General features: G+C 28.3%; 2 protein-coding genes and 1 pseudogene across 2 annotated transcripts in view; 1 reads left to right on the top strand and 2 right to left on the bottom strand.

Annotated features, from left to right (window-relative positions):
* Positions 1 to 4,152, bottom strand: part of LOC113366374 — an 85,798-nt gene extending 81,646 nt beyond the window's left edge. The window contains exon 1 of the mRNA XM_026607975.1: positions 3,774 to 4,152. Within this exon, the coding sequence (XP_026463760.1) occupies positions 3,774 to 4,001 (228 nt within the window). The 5' untranslated portion in view covers positions 4,002 to 4,152. The remainder of the gene's footprint in view (positions 1 to 3,773) is intronic.
* Positions 4,153 to 4,502: 350 nt separating this feature from the next.
* Positions 4,503 to 13,217, bottom strand: LOC113365863 (breast cancer type 2 susceptibility protein-like). The gene is made up of 18 exons (XM_026607405.1): positions 13,151 to 13,217; positions 13,001 to 13,101; positions 11,512 to 12,770; positions 10,424 to 11,409; positions 9,433 to 10,324; positions 8,943 to 9,385; positions 8,676 to 8,840; positions 8,335 to 8,550; positions 7,609 to 8,272; positions 7,469 to 7,576; positions 7,042 to 7,314; positions 6,826 to 6,973; positions 6,430 to 6,594; positions 6,138 to 6,342; positions 5,844 to 6,070; positions 5,592 to 5,775; positions 5,399 to 5,510; positions 4,503 to 5,286 (listed from the first exon to the last, which is right to left on the bottom strand). The coding sequence occupies exons 1-18, from the start codon at positions 13,215 to 13,217 to the stop codon at positions 4,503 to 4,505; spliced, it is 6,999 nt and encodes a 2,332-aa protein (XP_026463190.1).
* Positions 13,218 to 13,916: 699 nt separating this feature from the next.
* LOC113365862 lies at positions 13,917 to 14,442 on the top strand (annotated as a pseudogene).
* The last annotated feature ends 5,039 nt before the right edge of the window (positions 14,443 to 19,481 follow it).

Below are 19,481 nucleotides of genomic sequence, written 5' to 3'. Positions count from 1 at the left end.
GGTTTGAAACAGCCATAAATAATATTCCTGAAATACTATTTTAGCATATTTTTAAAATTCTCAACCAAGTTTACACTTTGTATATATTAGTCAGACAGAAATAAATGTCTGGTATGAAACAAATATAATAAAAATTCTAATACTAATATCTCAAATATCAAATGTTTTATTTTAAATTCACCAATGGTGTTTTAAAAAAAATCAGAATGAGTATTTTTTTAATCAAACACTGTACTTTTTCATAAAGAAGAATTAGTTCACAAAGTGTTCATGAATTTGTTACAAGCCAGTAGTACACCTTGCAAGTAAATAACATCAAAGATATAAACGATTTCAAGCAGCAAAAAATAATTTGCTTGAAATACTATTCTAGTAAGTATAATATTAATTGTAAAAATACTTAAAATATCAAAGATCCTTGTATTGAAGTTACGATAAGTATTTTACAAAAATACTGAATTAATATTTTTAATGAAATATTATACGCCTCCATAATATTAGGAAGTTCGAAATAATAAATATTAGTTCGACCAATATTCATGAATTTGTTACAAGTCAATATACCTTATAAGTAAATAATATCAAAAATATTAACGATTTCAAGTAGCAATAACTAATTTGCTTGAAATACTATTTTAGTAAATATGTTGTCAATTACCACAATATTTTAAAAAAAAAATACAGAACTCACATTTTTTCCACTCATCTTTCAAATATTAAGAAGAAACAGTTCGGAACATTTTCATAAGTTTGTTTTTAGTTAATTTAGTGTAATTCGTTCAAGTGTGTAAAGAAAAATTTGAAGATTTTTGATTTTTGAAAGTTATGGGCCCAAAAAAGTTACATGATCATTATACTAATATTAAGAAGAAACAGTTCGTAACATTTTTATATAAGTATGTTTTTATTTAATTCAGTATAACTCGTTCATGAGTATAATTTCATAGAAAAACCAATTAATTTAATTACAATAAGAAATGTAAAGTGATATAATATTTTGTTTAATTTATTCATTAAGTAAGAAAAGGAATTAAAAAATTAGGAATATATTGAGTCTAACATAACTTTTCAATCTAATCACTTGGGCATTCAAATCTATTTTTGGAATAGAGTATTCAATATATGTGTCAAGAAAAATTCGAAGATTTTGGATTTTTGAAGATTGTGGCTCCGCAAAAGTTACATGATAGTTATACTAAACACTTAGGAAAAAAACAAATATTAAGAAGAAACAGTTCGGAACATTTTCATAAGTTTGTTTTTAGTTCATTTAGTATAACTCATTCAAGTGCGTAAAGAAAAATTCGAAGATTTTTGATTTTTAAAGATCGAGGGTCCGAAAAAGCTACATAATAATTATACTTTGTATAATTTATATCTGTGTATAATAGTAATAAGTAAAAATATATAGATGCCTTAATGTAAGCCTGTTACATAAAATTAAGATTTTTGTTATAATTGCTGTGATCTCTCATACCAGAACAATTGTCTGACTGAGATACAGTATGTATGAATTATATCAAATAAATGGATAAAATAAAATAAAAAAAAAATACTAAACACTTAAATATCAGTCTATCCATTAATTTTTTTCAAAAATACAGATTTCCCATAGGTTGCCAACACCTGCACCAGGCATAACAATCTAATGTTCCTCTATTTACGCGCACCAGTCATTAGATTTCAATCCGGACCAACCGGCAAAGATTGCGGGCTATTTTGCATTGTGAGGTGAGTATTGCAAATTATTTTATGCAGGCACCTACATAAGGAAAAGGTCAAAAGCTATATAGATCTGAGATTTCACCATTCGGCAAATATTGGAAATGACTTATTCCTATATTTGGATACAGACATTAAATTTAGGCTTTGTTTAATGCACTACGTAACAGTATGGTAACAGTATTATTTTGAAGTACCTATATAAAAGACTTGCAGTTGCAAAATAGAATGGTAATAACTTATTTGGTAATAATCTATGTACAATAATACATATAATAAATAACCGATAGTGTTAATAGTTTATTATAATGATTGAAAAAATAATTGGCAATAAAATGCCTTGGCAACACAGATCAATCATAATAAATTTTGGTCCCAGTTTGGGCTTGAATATGGAATAGAACAAAATTTTGGATGGTACAAGAAAAATGTATAGCCTTTCTAATGATGTTAATTAAAAACTAGTCCAAATAAAATCATTGTCCAAAAGGGTTTGTAAAGACAGATTGTAATTCAATAAAGAGAATAAAAAAAATCCAAAAGGTTTTTTGAATCATTCAAATCGAATGCTGTGTTCCCTCTAAAATTGCCATTTTTTGCACATTTAGCTCCTAAAAGAGACCTAACTTTGCCTACTTTAAACTTACTAATCACTACTTCTAAACTAATAAACACGTCTCCCCATCAGTAGCAATCGAAAGTTTTATGAATATTTGAAATCGATGAACCGTGCGCCCGAAATCGTGTGAAAAAAATGTATCCACACAAAACACCAAAAATATGCCAAAATGTTCAGAAACCTTTGAAACGTAAAAATATGCAGAAATCTTCAATTTCGATTTTGGGACGATTACTATAACTTATCTTAAGAAAAGTTAAAGTCGATCTGAATAGAATCGCGTTATTTGTTTGTCGTAATCTTTTATATTTGCAACAAAAGGTGACATTGAAAAAGGGGTCACCTTTTGCATATTTTCAATGATATCTTGGCCAAATGATGGGCCAGGGAGCTGAAATTTGGTATATCGGGAGTTTTCAAAATGACCTATAAAATGACATCAAAATCATTTAAATACCAGGGCGAAAACACAATATCCTTTAAACTTTACCTACAACATACGGTTTCTGCGACAAAATATGTACTAAAGTATTGTAGAATTTTCTATTTAAATAATTTCTATACAAGAAATTTGTTGTGAGTAAAAGGTCAAATTAACTGCAGTATTATTCTGCATTGCGTAGAAGTTTTAATCTAGAATCTTCCCCCATTTCACACGATATTGCGTGCAATTTAATGCATTTCTACTGTTAATATTATTGTATATTCAGTAATTTTATTAATTTATATATTCACGTGAAACTTATAATTTCTGCAAGTAGTAAATCAATGTAGTATCAAATTGAAATTTATAACTTTTCTGTTGTATTTTACTAATTTATTCAGATCTGAACCTAGTTTTACAGACTGAAAAGCAACGCCAGGAAATGCTCCAGTTTTCATATGAATGCACCAAGGCCGTATTTCATAGTATATAATTTAAATTATACAAAACAAACATGAAAAAGGGTCTGATTTGTACATGTAATCTGAATAACAAGCAGAAATCTAGACGAAATCAAAAAAATCTCAATGTACTGCCAAGGAATATGTTGCGAAAACAAATATTAAATAATTCAGTATAAATATTATTAAAGGCAAATAGAAGACATTTCAACAAATGTACAGGGAATAATAGACTTCAAAGAATTATAACACCGGAACGTACAAATTTCCGCTTTCTTTAGATGAACTATTGTTGATTTGCAATATGAAAATCAAAATAGTTTAATTACAACAGAAAATGATATTAATATCACAATGTTGAGTTAAACAGGACACTATTTACCTGTCAACTAAAAAGGTTTCCTACGAAACGTTAACCGGACCCCTTTTTCCATAAATTCAAGCCAAGGATATTTAATACACCACGCCACCAAAATTAAAATAATTCATATAAAACAAATATTTAAATTAATTACATAATAAATTAAAATCTTTTATTAATTTTTACCTGTTTCTGCCATATAAATGAATTCGGCGTCTTCTGAAGTCCAAATTGCACATGAATATCTTCAGGATCACTCACAATATCCATATCGTCAGAATTTAATAACGAAACACTAGAATTGTACATATTGTTCGATTTATTACTAATGAGATCCTTTGCAAAAGCACTTTTAAAATAACCGTCATGGTCCTTTGACAATGCAAATTTTACTGAAGCATCACTTCCACTCATAACGAATATTTTATTTAACTATTTGTTGATTCATAATAGCATGAATTACACTATAAAATGAAGGTCTTTATTTGTAAAAATAGAATATTAAATAGTTTCGGTCGTAAGCATTTACACAGACAAAATGCTACATGCAATTAGTGTTTCTCTGATCATAACCAAGCTTCAACTGATGTTCGTCGATGGTCATATGTTTCTGAAACAACTGTCAGATGAGTCCTGCAGCGCCACAGTGTCGTTTGTGACGAACTAAATCGAGAGGCAAATTCAAAATAGCAAATGAAAAAAATAATTTACTGTAAGAATTGTTTTAATGCTTCAATTTTAGATTTATTCAATTCTAGAAAAAACTAACGAATTTATAACTATCAAAGTTTATTTAACATAATAAATATATAAAAATACAAAACATAATTTTAAACTGTATAAACAATTATAAAAATATTTTATTCATAAGATATCACAATTCATTGTAGCATTTTATTTTATTAAAATGTTCTTTCATTCTAAGCTCAAAGGTGGACTTCCACTTTCTATATTTGTATTATTATTCATTTTATCCAGGATTGGCTTTGGAGGTTTAAAAGGTTTGGTAAACCTCTTAGTAGGAGTTTTAAATGAAACTGGTGATAATTTAGGAGGTTCAGGAAGAGTAGATAACATATCAAGCCTTTTTTGAACTGGTGGTGTTCTTTTACTTTCAACTTCCATATTTATTGATGGAGAATATTTTCTTTCAGGAGTAAAATTCGTCGAAGTATTAGGGGACATTTTTGATGCCCATAAAGATTGCTTACATTCATTTACAAATTGTTCCATAGTATTTTTTAAAGACAATTCAAAAGAATTGAAAACCTTTTGCAAATGTAGTTGTTGCGGATTTGCTGAAAATGTTGTCAAATCAGTTACATAGAGATAAAGTATTTGACGACCACTATTCTTATTTCTCCATTGCAAATTGCTACAAGCAAGTATTGTCTTAACAGCAATAAGTTTTTCATAACCATGATGCTGAATTCCACCCCAGAAGGATATTTCAATTATTTTTTTGTTTAAATCAGCTATAAATACTGATTGAAAAGAACTGGCATTGCGAAATGTAGATATATAGAATACAACACCAACTGTATCAATTTCATTAAAAACAGGATTAAAATTATTTTTGTACATATCTGTAATGCTTGTAAATGTACGAAATGGATAGGTTTTAAATCCGATACGTCTTTTATTAGAGATTATTTTAAATGATGCTTGTCTTCCAGCTGATATCTGTAAATCTCCATTTCTGAAATATTAATGCTTAATTTAAAATAGATAGCACATATATCCTCAAGTTAAATTTTGCATCAAATACTTCAAACTAAATATACATATACATAACACCTAAAGTTAATTACCTTATACTTTCGGCAGTACAGTTGTGAGCTCTAATAAACTGATTTTCATTTAGGACATCACAGGTTAAAGCATTAGGTCTCCATATAGATATAATCACCGATTTATTATGAGCTGATAATTAAATAATATATTGATAAAATTTGGCATACCTTAGTTTAATTTTCTTAATATAAAAATTAAAATACTACTTACTAGGAATGGAATTCTTGCAAAGAGGAACCACTCTAATTTTAAGAAGTTGTGAAGAACTCCTTTTTGATGTGTTTTCTTTATTTGTTATATCTTGCACCCTATTAAAAATTTCATTGGTAATATCATTTCGCTTTTTATCATAATGTTCCAGCATTAAATTTTTTTGTGAATCAGTCAGCTCATTCTTAAAAAACAAAACAAACATAAGTTTCACAGAATATAGTAATAGATTATCTGAATAAAGCACTTTACTTGTAAAGCAGAAGGATCATGAGATAATCTCATTAGTTCACAAAGTTCTTCCGCACATCTAATCTTATTTATATCTGTTTCATTAACAACAAATTTATTTCGTGCTTGTTCTAATAATTCCTGTTCATAAGATTTCCGAACTTGACTATAAATTTTTTCCATCTCTTCACTTTTTTTCCTTTCATATTCTTGAGCAAGCTTTAATTCTAATTTTTCAGAATGCATTGCTAAAATAATAAAACATTCACATTTGAATAATTTGGTTTTAGAATAGTTATAATTAATAAAAATTACTTGTTTTTCCATTGTGTTTTACTAAGTACATCATAGGATAACGCCTTACAATGACAAATTCAGTTGAATGTATAACACCGCCAAGATAATGAATGGTTCCTAAGCAAGGTAACATCGGAGGCAAGCCAGTAAACCCTAAGCGCATATCCCATCGAGCTCGGGTACTACTATTACTGAAAATCTGCAATCGAACATCTTCTGGAACCTAAATTAAAAATATTTAAACACCCTTAGCATAGGGAATGAAATGTTATTATTTACTCAAAATTATTTTACAATTTTTTTTTAATACCTCTAAAGGGTCACAACCTTGTAAACAATTCAATAAGACACTGCCTACAGTATATATTTTATCTCCAATTTGAAATTTTCCATCAGAGATCATTTTGCTCATTAAGAGATCTATTTTAGTTCGAACACTGTACCATCCATCGCTTAACTCTAGCTCATAAAAAACCTTCAACAAAAAAATTTATTTTATTGCAAATCAAAATAATTAAAATGTTGAAATTGCATGTATTATATCTGATATTCATTTTATTTCAACTTATCATTTTACTTTAATTCACTTTAATTTAATAAAAAAATAAATCACTTTACAATCTATAATTATTTATACTTATATTAATGTAAAAATAAACAAAGATAACACATTTTCTATCAGAAAAATAATTTCAAATTTAATTACCTGCTTATCATTTATAGTATCATTCAATTTACTATCAAGTTTATATATATCAGCACAGTACAATACCATTGGTTTCGATGGTGTGTCATCCGTTTGTAGAATCTTTTTAAGACAAGATTTTTCAGCTTCATCTACTTCTCTATCATATCTAATAAATCATAAATTCCAATCAAAATGTAATCCTATAAAACAAAATAAAACACAAAGCAAAATTACCTGTACTTCAACTGAAGCATTAGATTGTGGGGAGTGCATGCTTTATTCGCAAATAAATTAGGAAAACTTCTTTCCATGGAAGCAAGTTTCAAAATTATCCATTTGATATGATTCTTGACCCAAGTGTCGTTAATAATATTTGAATCAACTCCTGGACTTGTTAGAAAACTTGTCACTATTCTTTCTTGAGTGATATTGCTGTTTTCATCAAGAATTAATATTGCTCCATCTCCGCATTCTATGCCAGATGTATTAGTTTTACAAGTAGCATTACTAAATTATATAAAAAATAATATAAAATTATAATAGTCTAAAAGAAACCTATTCTTATTAAATAATAAATACAAAGATACAAGAGTATTATTGTATTTAAAAAATTGAGATTTGTTGTTGGAATTACAAAAAAAAAAAAAAATCAGATATTAACCTGTAATAATCCCAAGCACTGAAGATAAAATTATCTATATTTTGTATAGATACATCAATAATATTTTTTTTCAAGTGAAATTTGTATAATAATGTATCACGATCATAGCTTGTGGTACTGCACCATCAGTGTGCTTAAACCATGATACGCGATCAGTAGATCCAATTTTATTTGTTAAACTAGATCCTCTCAAAGGTTTGCAATCAATTTTTCTCCTTTTAATATGTTTGATCCTCATTTTTTGTTTTTCATAACTCATGTTTCTCATAGTACAAACATCTTCAGAAACTATCCTTTCATCTATTTTTGATATGATTTGGGTATTAAATAGAATCATTTCTATGTCAATTGAATTATTTTCAAATTCTACTTCTTTATTTTTCTTTGCAAATGGTACAGAATAATCTAAATCCATATCAACTGCACGTCGTTTTAAAGAATTATCAACAACTTTATTTAATCCAGGCTTTAAAGGTATTTTAAATTTTGATTGTAGTGCTTCAGTTGATTTATTTATTTGATTATTCAAATTTCGTTCTTTCGTTTTGTCCTCTGGTTTCTTTTTGAATAAATCTCTTGCTCCAAGATTCTTATTAAAAGTAGTACACTGCTGAATTTGCAACTCATTCTGTGTTGCATCAGCGTTGATTAGAACAGGTTGTAGAGTATTTGATACATCATTCAGAAAACTTGAAGGACTTGTTACTATTGAGCCTTTGAAAATTGAATCATCTATAAAAGACATTTCGTCTGCCATTAAAGCAGACGTACTCTCTTTAATTTCCTGGGATATACTAACATTATCTATATTATAAGTGCTAATATCATTATTTGTTTTTTTTTTATTATTTTATCAAAAAATTTACCATCTGATTTTGGAGCTTTATTTACAGAAATAGGTTTTTTCATTAAAATAGGTGATAAAGGTTGTTTATAATATAAATCTGTATCCTGTTGAATTTTTCCATCATGAAACTCATTATTGCTAGATGAACTTATATTATTAAATTTCCAAATCACTTTTGATTCAATATGTTCCTTATCAGTAATATCTCTTGCTTTATTTTTTCTAATAAAATAGTCTGTATGTTAGATTCCTTATATTCATTCGACTCCAATACTTTATCATTATCGATTCTTGAAAATTTGCGTTTGGAATTGCGACAATTATGAAATTTCTCTGAAGATTCAATTGAACTATTTTTACATTTTTTTGAAGTTGATATATCAGTTTCAAATAATTTCCTATTTGTTTTCAGCCCAAGATTTAAATTTACATCAGCATCTTCAGGGTAGCTTTTAGAATCTTTAGCTGAAATTTCATAACCATCTAATAATATACTGGTTTTCTCTAAATATTTTTGTGAATCATCTACAAATTCATTATTTTTATCTGTATTATTAGAGAAATTATTATCTTCTAACAAATTTTTGGATTTTTCTAAAGCATTTTGAGAAATTGGTATCTGTTTACCATTACCAGATTGAAATCCAACAAAAGTACCTATTTTGTCCCTATTTAATTCTTTAGTATAATTTTCACCTTCATCTGAAATTTCATCGTCTTGAAAGAGTTTTCTGGATTTCTCTAAAGCATTTTCTGAAATTGGTATCTGTTTACCACTACCAGACTGAAAACCTTTAAAAGAACTAATTTTTTCTCTATCTACTTCTTTAGTACAACTTTCACCTTTATCTGAAAATTCATCATCTTGAAAAATTCTAGATTTTTCTAAAGCACTTTGTGAAATCGGAATCTGTTTACCACTACCAGATTGAAATCCTTTAATAGAACTATTTTTGCCTCTATCTACTTCTTTAGTAGAGTTTTCTAAATCTTTATCTAAAATTTCATTGTCCTCGAAAAGTTTTTTGGATTTTTCTAAAGCACTTTGTGAAATTGGAATAGTTTTACCACTACCAGATTGAAAACCCATGAAAGTACTAATTTTGTCTCTATCTACTTTTTTAATACAATTTTCATATTCTTTATCTGAATTTCATTGTCTTGAAGAAGTCTTTTAGATTTTTCTAAAGCACTTTGTGAAATTGGTATTTGTTTACCACTACCAGATTGAAAACCAACAAAAGGATAAATTTTGTCCATATTTATTTCTTTAGTATAATTTTCACATTTATCTGATAATTCATTGTCTTGAAAGAGTTTTCTCGATTTCTCTAAAGCATTTTGTGAAATCTGAATCTTTTTACCGCTACCAGACTGGAAACCCATGAAAGTACTAATTTTGCGCCTATCTACTTCTTTAGTACAACTTTCACCTTTATCTGAAAATTCATCATCTTGAAAAAGTTTTCTAGATTTTTCTAAAGCACTTTGTGAAATCGAAATCTGTTTACCACTACCAGATTGAAAACCCATGAAGGTACTAATTTTGACTCCATCTACTTCTTTAGTACATGTTTCATATTCTTTATCTGAAATTTCATTGTCTTGAAAAAGTCTTTCGGATTTCTCTAAAGCACTTTGTGAAATTGGTATCTGTTTACCACTACCAGATTGAAAACCAACAAAAGTAACAATTTTGTCCTTATTTACTTCTTTAGTATAATTTTCACATTTATCTAATAAATCATCGTCTTGAAAGAGTTTTCTGGATTTTTCTAAAGCATTTTGTGAAATCTGAATCTTTTTACCACTACCAGACTGAAAACCTATAAAAGGACAATTGTTGTCCCTATTTGGTCCTTTAGTACAATTTTCATATTCATTATCAGAAATTTCATTGTCTTGAAAGAGTTTTCTGGATTTTTCTAAAGCATTTTGTGAAATTGGAATCTTTTTACCACTACCAGACTGGAAACCAACATAAGGACTAATTTTGTTCCAATTTGCTTCTTTAGTACAATTTTCATATTTTTTATCAGAAATTTCACTGTCTTCAAAGAGTTTCCTAGAATTTGTTAAAGCGTTTTGTGAAATCGGAATCTGTTTACCATCACTAGACTGGAAACAATTTTCACCTTCATCTGATAATTCATCATCAAGAAAAAGTTTTCTGGATTTCTCTAAAGCATTTTGTGAAATCTGAATCTTTTTACCACTAGCAGATTGGAAACCTATAAAGGGACAATTTTTGGCTCTATCTTCTCCTTTAGTACAATTTTTATCTTTGTCTGAAAATTCTTTGTCCTGCAAGTGCATTCTGGATTTTTTTAAAGCATTTTGTGAAATTGGAATAGTTTTACCACTACCAGATTGAAAACCTATGAAGGTACAAATTTTGTCTCTATCTACTTCTTTAGTGCAATTTGCATATTCTTCATCTGAAATTTCATTGTCTTGAAAAAGTGTTTTGGATTTCTCTAAAGCACTTTGTGAAATTGGAATCTGTTTACCACTACCAGATTGAAAACCAACAAAATGAGAAATTTTGTCCTTATTTACTTCTTTAGTATAATTTTCACCTTTATCCGATATATCATTGTCTGGAAAGAGTTTTCTGGATTTCTCTAAAGCATTTTGTGATATCTGAATCTTTTGACCACTATCAGACTGGAACAAAACCAACAATTTATCCCCATTTGCTTCTTTGGTAAAATTTTCATATTCTTTATCAGAAATTTCACTGTCCTCAAAGAGTTTTCTAGATTTTGCTAAAGCATTTTGTGAAATGGGAATCTGTTTACCGCTACCAGACTGGAAACCAACAAAAGAACTAATTTTGTCCCTATTTGCTTCTTTAGTACAGTTTTCATATTCTTTGTCAGCAACTTCATTGTCTTCAAAGAGTTTTCTACATTTTGTTAAAGCATTTTGTGAAATCGGAATCTGTTTACCACTACCTGTGTGAAAACCAACAAAAGGACAAATTTTGTCTCTATCTTTGGTAGAGTTTTCATCTTTAGCTGAAATTTCATCGTCCTCAAAAAGTTTTCTGGATTTTTCTAGAGCATTTTGAGAAATGGGAATTGTTTTACCACTACCAGATCGAAAACCTATGAAAGGACAATTTTGGTTTTTAGTATAATTTTCATCCTTATCTAAAAATTCATTGTCTTTAGATTTTTCTAAAATATGTTGCAATTTTGCCATCATATTTACTGATTGGATTCTAAATTCATTTGAATTAGCTGGTATTTCATTATTCTCTGGGATGTATTTTTTCTTCCCTTCATTGGATGAATTTTTTGAAAAATCTTCAGGATCTGATATATTTTTATCATTTGCTGATTGAAGGTATCCAGAACTTTGTTCATTGCTTAGGCATACTTGTTCACTACTAATAGGAATTATGTTGTCTGAGGAATCATTATCCTCAAATAATTTTTTGGATTTTGTTAAAGCTTTCTTTGAGATTTTTATGTGTTTGCCACTAGCTGATTGAAAACCAACAAATCCAGAGTTATTAATTCCAAGGCCAATATCACTTCCATCAGCCAGGGATTCCTTAAATTCAAACAGTTTATTAGAATTTACAGAAATATTATCTGCATCAGATTCTGTAATATTTCCATGTTCACTAGATTTATGATTTTCCAAACTGGCTGAATTTGTTATCTGATCACTTTCTTTTGAAATCTTTCGTTTCAAGCAAATGTTATTAAAAATCTTGAGACTCAATAGATTTGCAGTATCATTTTCAATTTTATCTAAACCTGTAAATTTATCTATGCATTCATCAGGTTCGAGCTGGTTTATTTGTTCATTTTTACTGGGATTTATTAATAAGGTGCTTTTGTTTTTGATGCCTGAATTTTCACTAAAACAGTTTCTAGTTTTCGTGTATGGTAATAAAGTAAATATATGTTTTTTAAGTGCAAAATCACTTAATTTTTCCTGTAATTCAAAACCATTAAAGTCGGCCAAGTCTGCTTCATTTTCTAAAATACCTAAATTTAATTCAGCACAGTTCTTTTTTGAAATATTGTTTTTTTCATTGTTAGTTTGTTCTTGAAAAATACATGATTTTGGCGATGTATGCATAAATTCTGTATTACCTGTCCATTGGCTGAAATCTATAGCTTTTGTTTCAAAATCTTGCAATAGATCATTTGCTGTTATAAGCTCACTATCCGTTAAAGAACTACTTAAGGTTAATTCTTTACTTTGAGATGTTTGTTCAATATTTTCAATAGCAGAAAATGTTTGAAGTCCTTGAGATAGTAATTGTTTGGCTTTCATTCTTGATTGTCTTTCAGTCTTATTTAAACTCTCTAAGCATTTTGCATATGATAAAATGTTTTTCTTAATACTGATCTTATCTCGACTATTATTCTTTTTAGATTTCTCTGAATAAAGCATATATTTCTTTTGTTTATTATCATGTGTTTGTTCCAATTTCTGTGAATGTAATAATGAAACATAAACATAAATTCATTTGCAATATTTTTCTTATAAATTAAAAATTGCATATATAACCAAAAATCATAATATACAACAAATTAAGTTTTCAATTAACAGCAAGTGATTTTAAGAATTCAAATAAAAAGTTAATTTAATAAAAGTTAGAATAATGCTATGGTGTTTCAAAAACTAGAAGTGAAATGATTTCTCTAATAAAAAAGACTTACATCACAAGATATTTCATTTGAAATATTTGTTGCATTTTTCTCATGAGTGCTTATTTCGGACTGAATTTTGTTGCTAGCTGAATCTTCAACACTTTTTGTTTCTTATTAATAAGGATGGTGATTCATTTATCATCTTTTTAACTTTCACACGATTGAAAACTGGACTCGAAGGTACGTTATAATAATCATTTTTGGTAGGTGTTATATTGTTATTCATTTCTTATGTTAAATAAAATCTATTTGCTATCAATTTAAATTAAATAATTAATAATAAGCTTTGTTGAAATATACCAAATATATTTTAACTATAAAAACTAAATTAAAAATGCGAAAAAAATAAACTGAAGTTTCAAACTGCTGTTAAATAATTTCTTTTCTGTCAAAGCACGCAGCTGTCAAAATTTTTGACAGATGTCAAAACAATTTTGAAGTTTAATGAAGACATAAAAATAAGGAGTTTGAGAAAAAAAATAATTAAATTAATTAAATAGAAAATTCGTAGTTGAACTAGTAATTTATTATGAAATCTGTGAAAGTTACTCAAAATCTATTGGGAAAATTACTCAATCATTATACACAAATGATATGGATTTAATCCTGATTTAATTTTCAGTACAAAATCAAATCTCAATTTAGGCCAATTGTTTTTATTAAATAATATTTTTAATTATTTTTATAATTATCAAGAGTTCTTTCAATTATAAAAATAGATTAATGAAATAAATCTTATACAAGTAATTAGTGTTTATTTTGAGCGCTATTGCTACTTTGTGTTGGTATTTTCGTAGTTTCGTCATATTTATAAATTTGTTCATTTTGCAAATCATATTAAAAGTTCAGTTACGCAATAACATGAAAAAATTTATGGAAACTATTGTAATTATATTTTGAATAATAGAAGATAAGCACAGTAAATATGTTAATGTTGCGCAACCTATACCTAGCTTCAAACAATTTCATACAAAAAAGAAATTTCTGGGCATGGCTCAATATAGTATTTAATTATGTAGATGAATCACGTATAAAGAAGTTGGTCCAGACATTGTTGTGCTGAATGGTTGTTGCGAAATGGAGCATATGTCAAATGGGTAGGGTCGAAAACAGAACTGCAGGATTACAATCAAGTTCCGAAATGCCCAAAAGGAAAATATATTCAAGAAATTAATGCCACAGAATCTAGCATAATGAGTTATGGATTTGATCATTTCATCGGTTGCAAACATATTGAGGCAATTCGTTTTCATAAAAGTACTCTCATTGATGATAAAGCAATGGCGAAGTTGGAAATCTTAAAAAATACTCTTACTAAATTAGAGATTATAAGTTGTGGCAATGTAACTGATAAAGGACTTTTGGAATTGATTAAACTGAAGAATTTGAAATTTGAAGTATTTGAAAATAGAGAATTTACCATATATCAAGAGTCCAGAAGAAACAATTAATTGCATGAAGCGTGAGCTATGTAATTGCAATATATGTTATTCATAAATTTTATTAATTAAATTATTCTGAGATAATTACAATTATGATTGTTATTCATTATTGACGCTATTTGCTTTAAGATAAGAATTATTTATGCTTCAATACATTATAAAAAAATTTAGTAATTAAAAGATTTGTAGGGGTTAAAAATAATTGTAAATATATTAAATATGAACTAAATTTTATGTAATACAAAATTATCTGGATAGTATTATTTTGTTCAGAAATTATGAAACTATACTTCCATACTTTCTCAGCATCTTTCTCAACATCATAACTAATATCTATAATCTAAATTATATATTAGATTATACTTTTCTTCTATCTATGATTACATTGAAGAAAAATGCAATTTTCTTTGATTCTGATGGAAGAGGAAAACGATGTCGTGTATCAAATCATGAATAGGATGACACGGATGACAGATGACAGAAGTATAGACAAAGATGGCGTATTGCTCACTTCAAATCCAAACGTCAGTATAATCGTTTGGTTTTGTTTTCATTAACAAAAAATTCTATTGGCGCATTTTGCATAATCTGTACTCAAAAAACAATAGAACATAAAATATATAGATAAATGTAATAATAAATGGAGTTATTATTGATCTAAGAGTTTGTATTGCAGAAATATTAATTGTTACTATTGTGCTTTCTCAATTCTACATTTCAGATTTGTCAAGACTGGTTTCAAAATTTAATTTTATTGCATAAGTATATATTGATTTATTATTATCAGAAAACATGGATGCTATAAAACATTGGATTGATACCCATGAAGCACCTTCGAAATTTGGTCTCCCGAATCGAAAAGGTCGAAAATTAAGTGATAAAGCTTCTCACGACAAAAGTACAATAGTTCTGCGAAATGATTACTTCGATACATCATCTGATTCTGGTGAATTCAAACCCCAGAGCTATAATGTGCCACCATTTAAGTCTGTTTACTCTAAGAGTTCTGATTCTGTAGATACAACTGCTTATATCAAACAAAATCGCATGCGAAATGGATTTAGAAGAGTATTTCATCGTAAAAAAAACTTGAATAAATTATCAAAGTTATCAAGTGAGGATAACACTAAAGAAAAGAAATCAGTCTCTCCTGCAAAGTCACAACAATTATTAAATACTGCTGCTACTAACAAAACAAATTATAAAACTAAAACTGCACAAATTGAAAATAAGAAAAATCATGTTCACAATTCATCTTACACACCTTCAAAGAAACAGTCTAAAAAACCTGTAGATAAAATTGCAACATCAAATAATTTATCAAATAAGCATAGACAAATAGACGAACAAAATGAAACAACTCCAAATACAAGACCTTTTAAACATAAAGTGAGATTGTATAAAAATAAAAATGTGTGGGGCACATGTGAAGCATCTTCCGATGAAATATGCAATTCAAAAGCCAATGAACAAATATCATCATTTTCGGAAGAAATAAATTCCACGTCTTCCTCAGAAGATACAGATTTATTTGTTTCAATTTTAGATAAGCATAGTAAAAGTAAAACTCCATTTAATAGGTCAAAGTTAAAGTACTCTGCGAGTAGCAAAGTCATACAATCATATGATCAAACTGAAAGCTCATCAGATGAGTTTGATTTAATATGTTCATTCAACAGCCCTTTAGTAAACAATGGAATTACGAAATTGAAACTTCTGAAAAAATAACTAAATACGATAAATCAACCTTTCAAAAACAAAATAAATCAATTATTCCCAAGAGAATAACTAGTGATGATAGTTTAAATATTATTTTCGATCAATCTAAAAATGAGATCAGAAAACGTGATGATTCCAAACCAATTGAAACCAATATAACAAATGCATATGATGTTCCTATAGGACTTATACACGGTGAGGATTTTTCAAAAAATGTTTCTGAAAAAATCCAGGAAGTTGAACTTTCAGAAACGGATGTACATTCAAAATCAGTCAGTATGAATAATTTTTCTGAGCAAAGCAGCTCATCCTTCATTCCTTCAACTTCAATTGATAGTAGTTCAAGAAAATCTGTACATTCTATAGAATTTTTTTCAAATAAAATTACTGATAGAATCCAAATCAATGATATTCAACAGGCAGAAAGAATGGATAATCTCCCGGAACAAAGTGACTCTATGATACCCTTAATTACAGTATCAAGTGACAAACAATCAAATAATTCTCTTAGTAGCAGTGAAACAGATATTATGGTACATTCTCCCAGCAAAAATAAAAAAATAAACATACAACATTTTCATACTCCTCATAATGATGGTATGGATAAACAACCACCCGGTTCTAATCATATTAATTGCAATTATTTACCATTAGATGAATTTGCTGTAGATATTGTAGAATATTATGGGTCTATCTCATCACAAGGTCATGATGATACCAATATATTAAAGACCATTGAGGATGTTCATGATATACATTTTGATTTATTCACTCCAGACAAACCGAATATAAAAGTAACTTTATTTCCAGATAATACACGAAAAATATCTATTTTAACTTTGGCTGATGTCTTAGAATATCAAAAAAAAATAGTATAAAACGTTAACATCTAATTACTGAAAGTTTTCTCCTAATTAATCATTCTAAAAGTATTTTTTTGATTGTATATAAAAAAATTTAATGTCTAATTTATTTATTATAAACTGTACAAAGCTATAGAAATAAATATATTTATTGTTAACATCTTCTATTTATTTAAAGTTTTCCATATACATCAACAATACAATCAACTGGTGTTTTATGCGCAATATGACAATACTCTGTGCAATACATATAAGGGGACGATAAGTCTTGCCAAGGAGATTGATGCACTGGAGGAGCTTTGCATGCCTCTAAATTGAACTGTAAAAGTTTCACAATAAATTATGTAACGATTTTTGATTGGCAATACATATCATACATATCAAATTTTCAAAGATATATATCCACAGATTTTCAAACAAAGTTTTTGCCGTTTTATTTTTATGAAATATTCAAGGATATCTATCCACCGATTTTAAAACAAAATTTTGGCCGTTTCATTTTTTAAAATTTCTAAGATATCTATCCACGGATTTTTAAACAAAGTTTTTGCCGTTTTATGTTTATGAAATATTCAAAATCCACAGATTTTTAAACAAAGTTTTAAAATTATCAAGTCGAATTTCCTGGAAACAACATAAGCATCTATTTCGGAAAATTAAAATTAAAGTTCATCAGTTAATTCTTACCGGCGTCACTGTACGACCGCTATAGTTACGTTAATTTCAGTAGTCATTCCTGAATTTGGAACTCTAAACATAGTAAATGGAACTATACGTTGATAGCACTTGTTTTTGAAAACAGCTTTATCTTGCACGGGCTTGAATGTATCAGCCTTTACATGGGTCTTTACTCGAGGACCGGAACCTCGGGCACCTTTGGGGCCACTTAATAAATCGTAAAACGTTATTATATCTTTCTTTGCAATCCCATTCTGGTCGTCTTTTGTATAAGGAATGTAGGACAATTCAGATGTACTCGCGTAAGGATCCAGATATCTGGAATAGGGATAAATGAATCATTGAAGCATCTTTCTATTAAAAACCCCCACGCCTCCGGACACGTGTTAAAAGTTTGCCACTTCAATTTTTTTTCAAACCTGCTATAACCTGGTTGATTACTCCTAAATGAAAGATGGATCAGCTTTTTCACTTTGCAGCGTGAAATTTTGTTTAGGTATAGGAGAATTTTTGGAAAATAATTCAACTTGTATTGTCTTTGATGCTCTGTTATCATATTATTCATCGGTCTAGGAGGATCATCAAAAACACGCTCCTTCAGACGTCTCATATAATGAATATTACTTGCCGCTGGACCGATTTCTTGTCGACTCACCTTGCCGACACCAGATTTTGAGTACTGAAATGAATTCATAATCAAGCTAATATTACAATTTATAATCTCTTATCTGTGATAATTTACTTCATTTTGGCAAGTTGACTTCTTAGTAAAATCAATATCATAATTAGTTTTTCTTCTTAATCCAGTGAACTTGCATCTTGAAGCTGTTAATGGACAATTTCGCAATAGCACTGGGGTATGAGGAGGATTTTGCATATAACGTAAAGCTCGGTTTGTTGAAGTTCGGTAGTCGCTAAAACTTGGATATATTGGCTGCCCATAATCGACATTGCCATAAAATTTATATTTTTTACACATAATACCGAATTTGCCATTATAAAAAGGATAATAAAACTAATATAAATTATACATACAAATTTACACACAAATTTTTGTAGATGCTCTTTATTATTATTGATTAAATCATTTTTGTAAGTCAACTACAAGAAAAATTCAGGTCAAGGAAAAGAATTCAAAAGTCTCGAGTTTGATCAATTATCACGTATAAACTCTTATAAGTATTAGAGGATATTACAGATTTATAACAAACTCTTTGAAAACCTTTAATATTCCTCAAAAACATTTTATTACGGTACGAAAAGTGCCAGCAATTTGGCTAAAGGCACGAAGCCATAAAACTAGTTTCAAATATTATTCAGTTGAATTTCGCCGTTATTTGAAAAAAGTGTTCGTCATGGCACAACTGAAAAAAATCATTGAACCCGAATATAAGCAACAAGTAAATTCATCACTGCAGTTTCTTTCATATTATATCGAAATGTCGGTGGATAATTTTTCTAGTTTTAATATTAATCGTTGGCATGTATGCAAAGATATAGATCCAAAATTTTTTCATTGGTATGAAAAAATTAACAAAAACATTTTGATAAAGTGATAAATGTGTGTGAGAACCGTTTTAATATATTACATGCATTGTTTGATAGTGTTTGTGGCCACCAAACAACACCATTTTGCTGCATGAATGACAGTCAAACGTCATATTCGTATTAGAATTGTCTAACAAGAAAATAAACATTGTAATCTTATTTGTTAACAAATTTTTAAAAATGATGGTAAATAAGTTATTGATTTGTGCTATGCAAGATTTGTTTATACTGCAATTTAAA

Source organism: Ctenocephalides felis, unplaced genomic scaffold, assembly GCF_003426905.1.
Source record: "Ctenocephalides felis isolate EL2017-DRISC unplaced genomic scaffold, ASM342690v1 CF-g0.4_SCAFFOLD_01170, whole genome shotgun sequence".
Lineage (NCBI taxonomy): Eukaryota > Metazoa > Arthropoda > Insecta > Siphonaptera > Pulicidae > Ctenocephalides > Ctenocephalides felis.
The sequence above is the reverse complement of the archived record's forward strand: the minus strand, read 5'-3'. Positions and strand labels throughout refer to the sequence as shown.

Excerpts from the sequence above, each read along its gene's own strand:
- LOC113365863 (XM_026607405.1), bottom strand. The coding sequence starts at position 13,217 with ATGAATAACAATATAACACCTACCAAAAATGATTATTATAACGTACCT. Across the intron at positions 9,386-9,432 it reads ATGAAAATTGTATTAAAAAA|TGGTAAAACTATTCCAATTT; the intron begins GTAGATAGAGAC and ends TCAATCTGGTAG. Across the intron at positions 8,273-8,334 it reads TAAAGCTCCAAAATCAGATG|ATAATGTTAGTATATCCCAG; the intron begins GTAAATTTTTTG and ends CTTATAATATAG.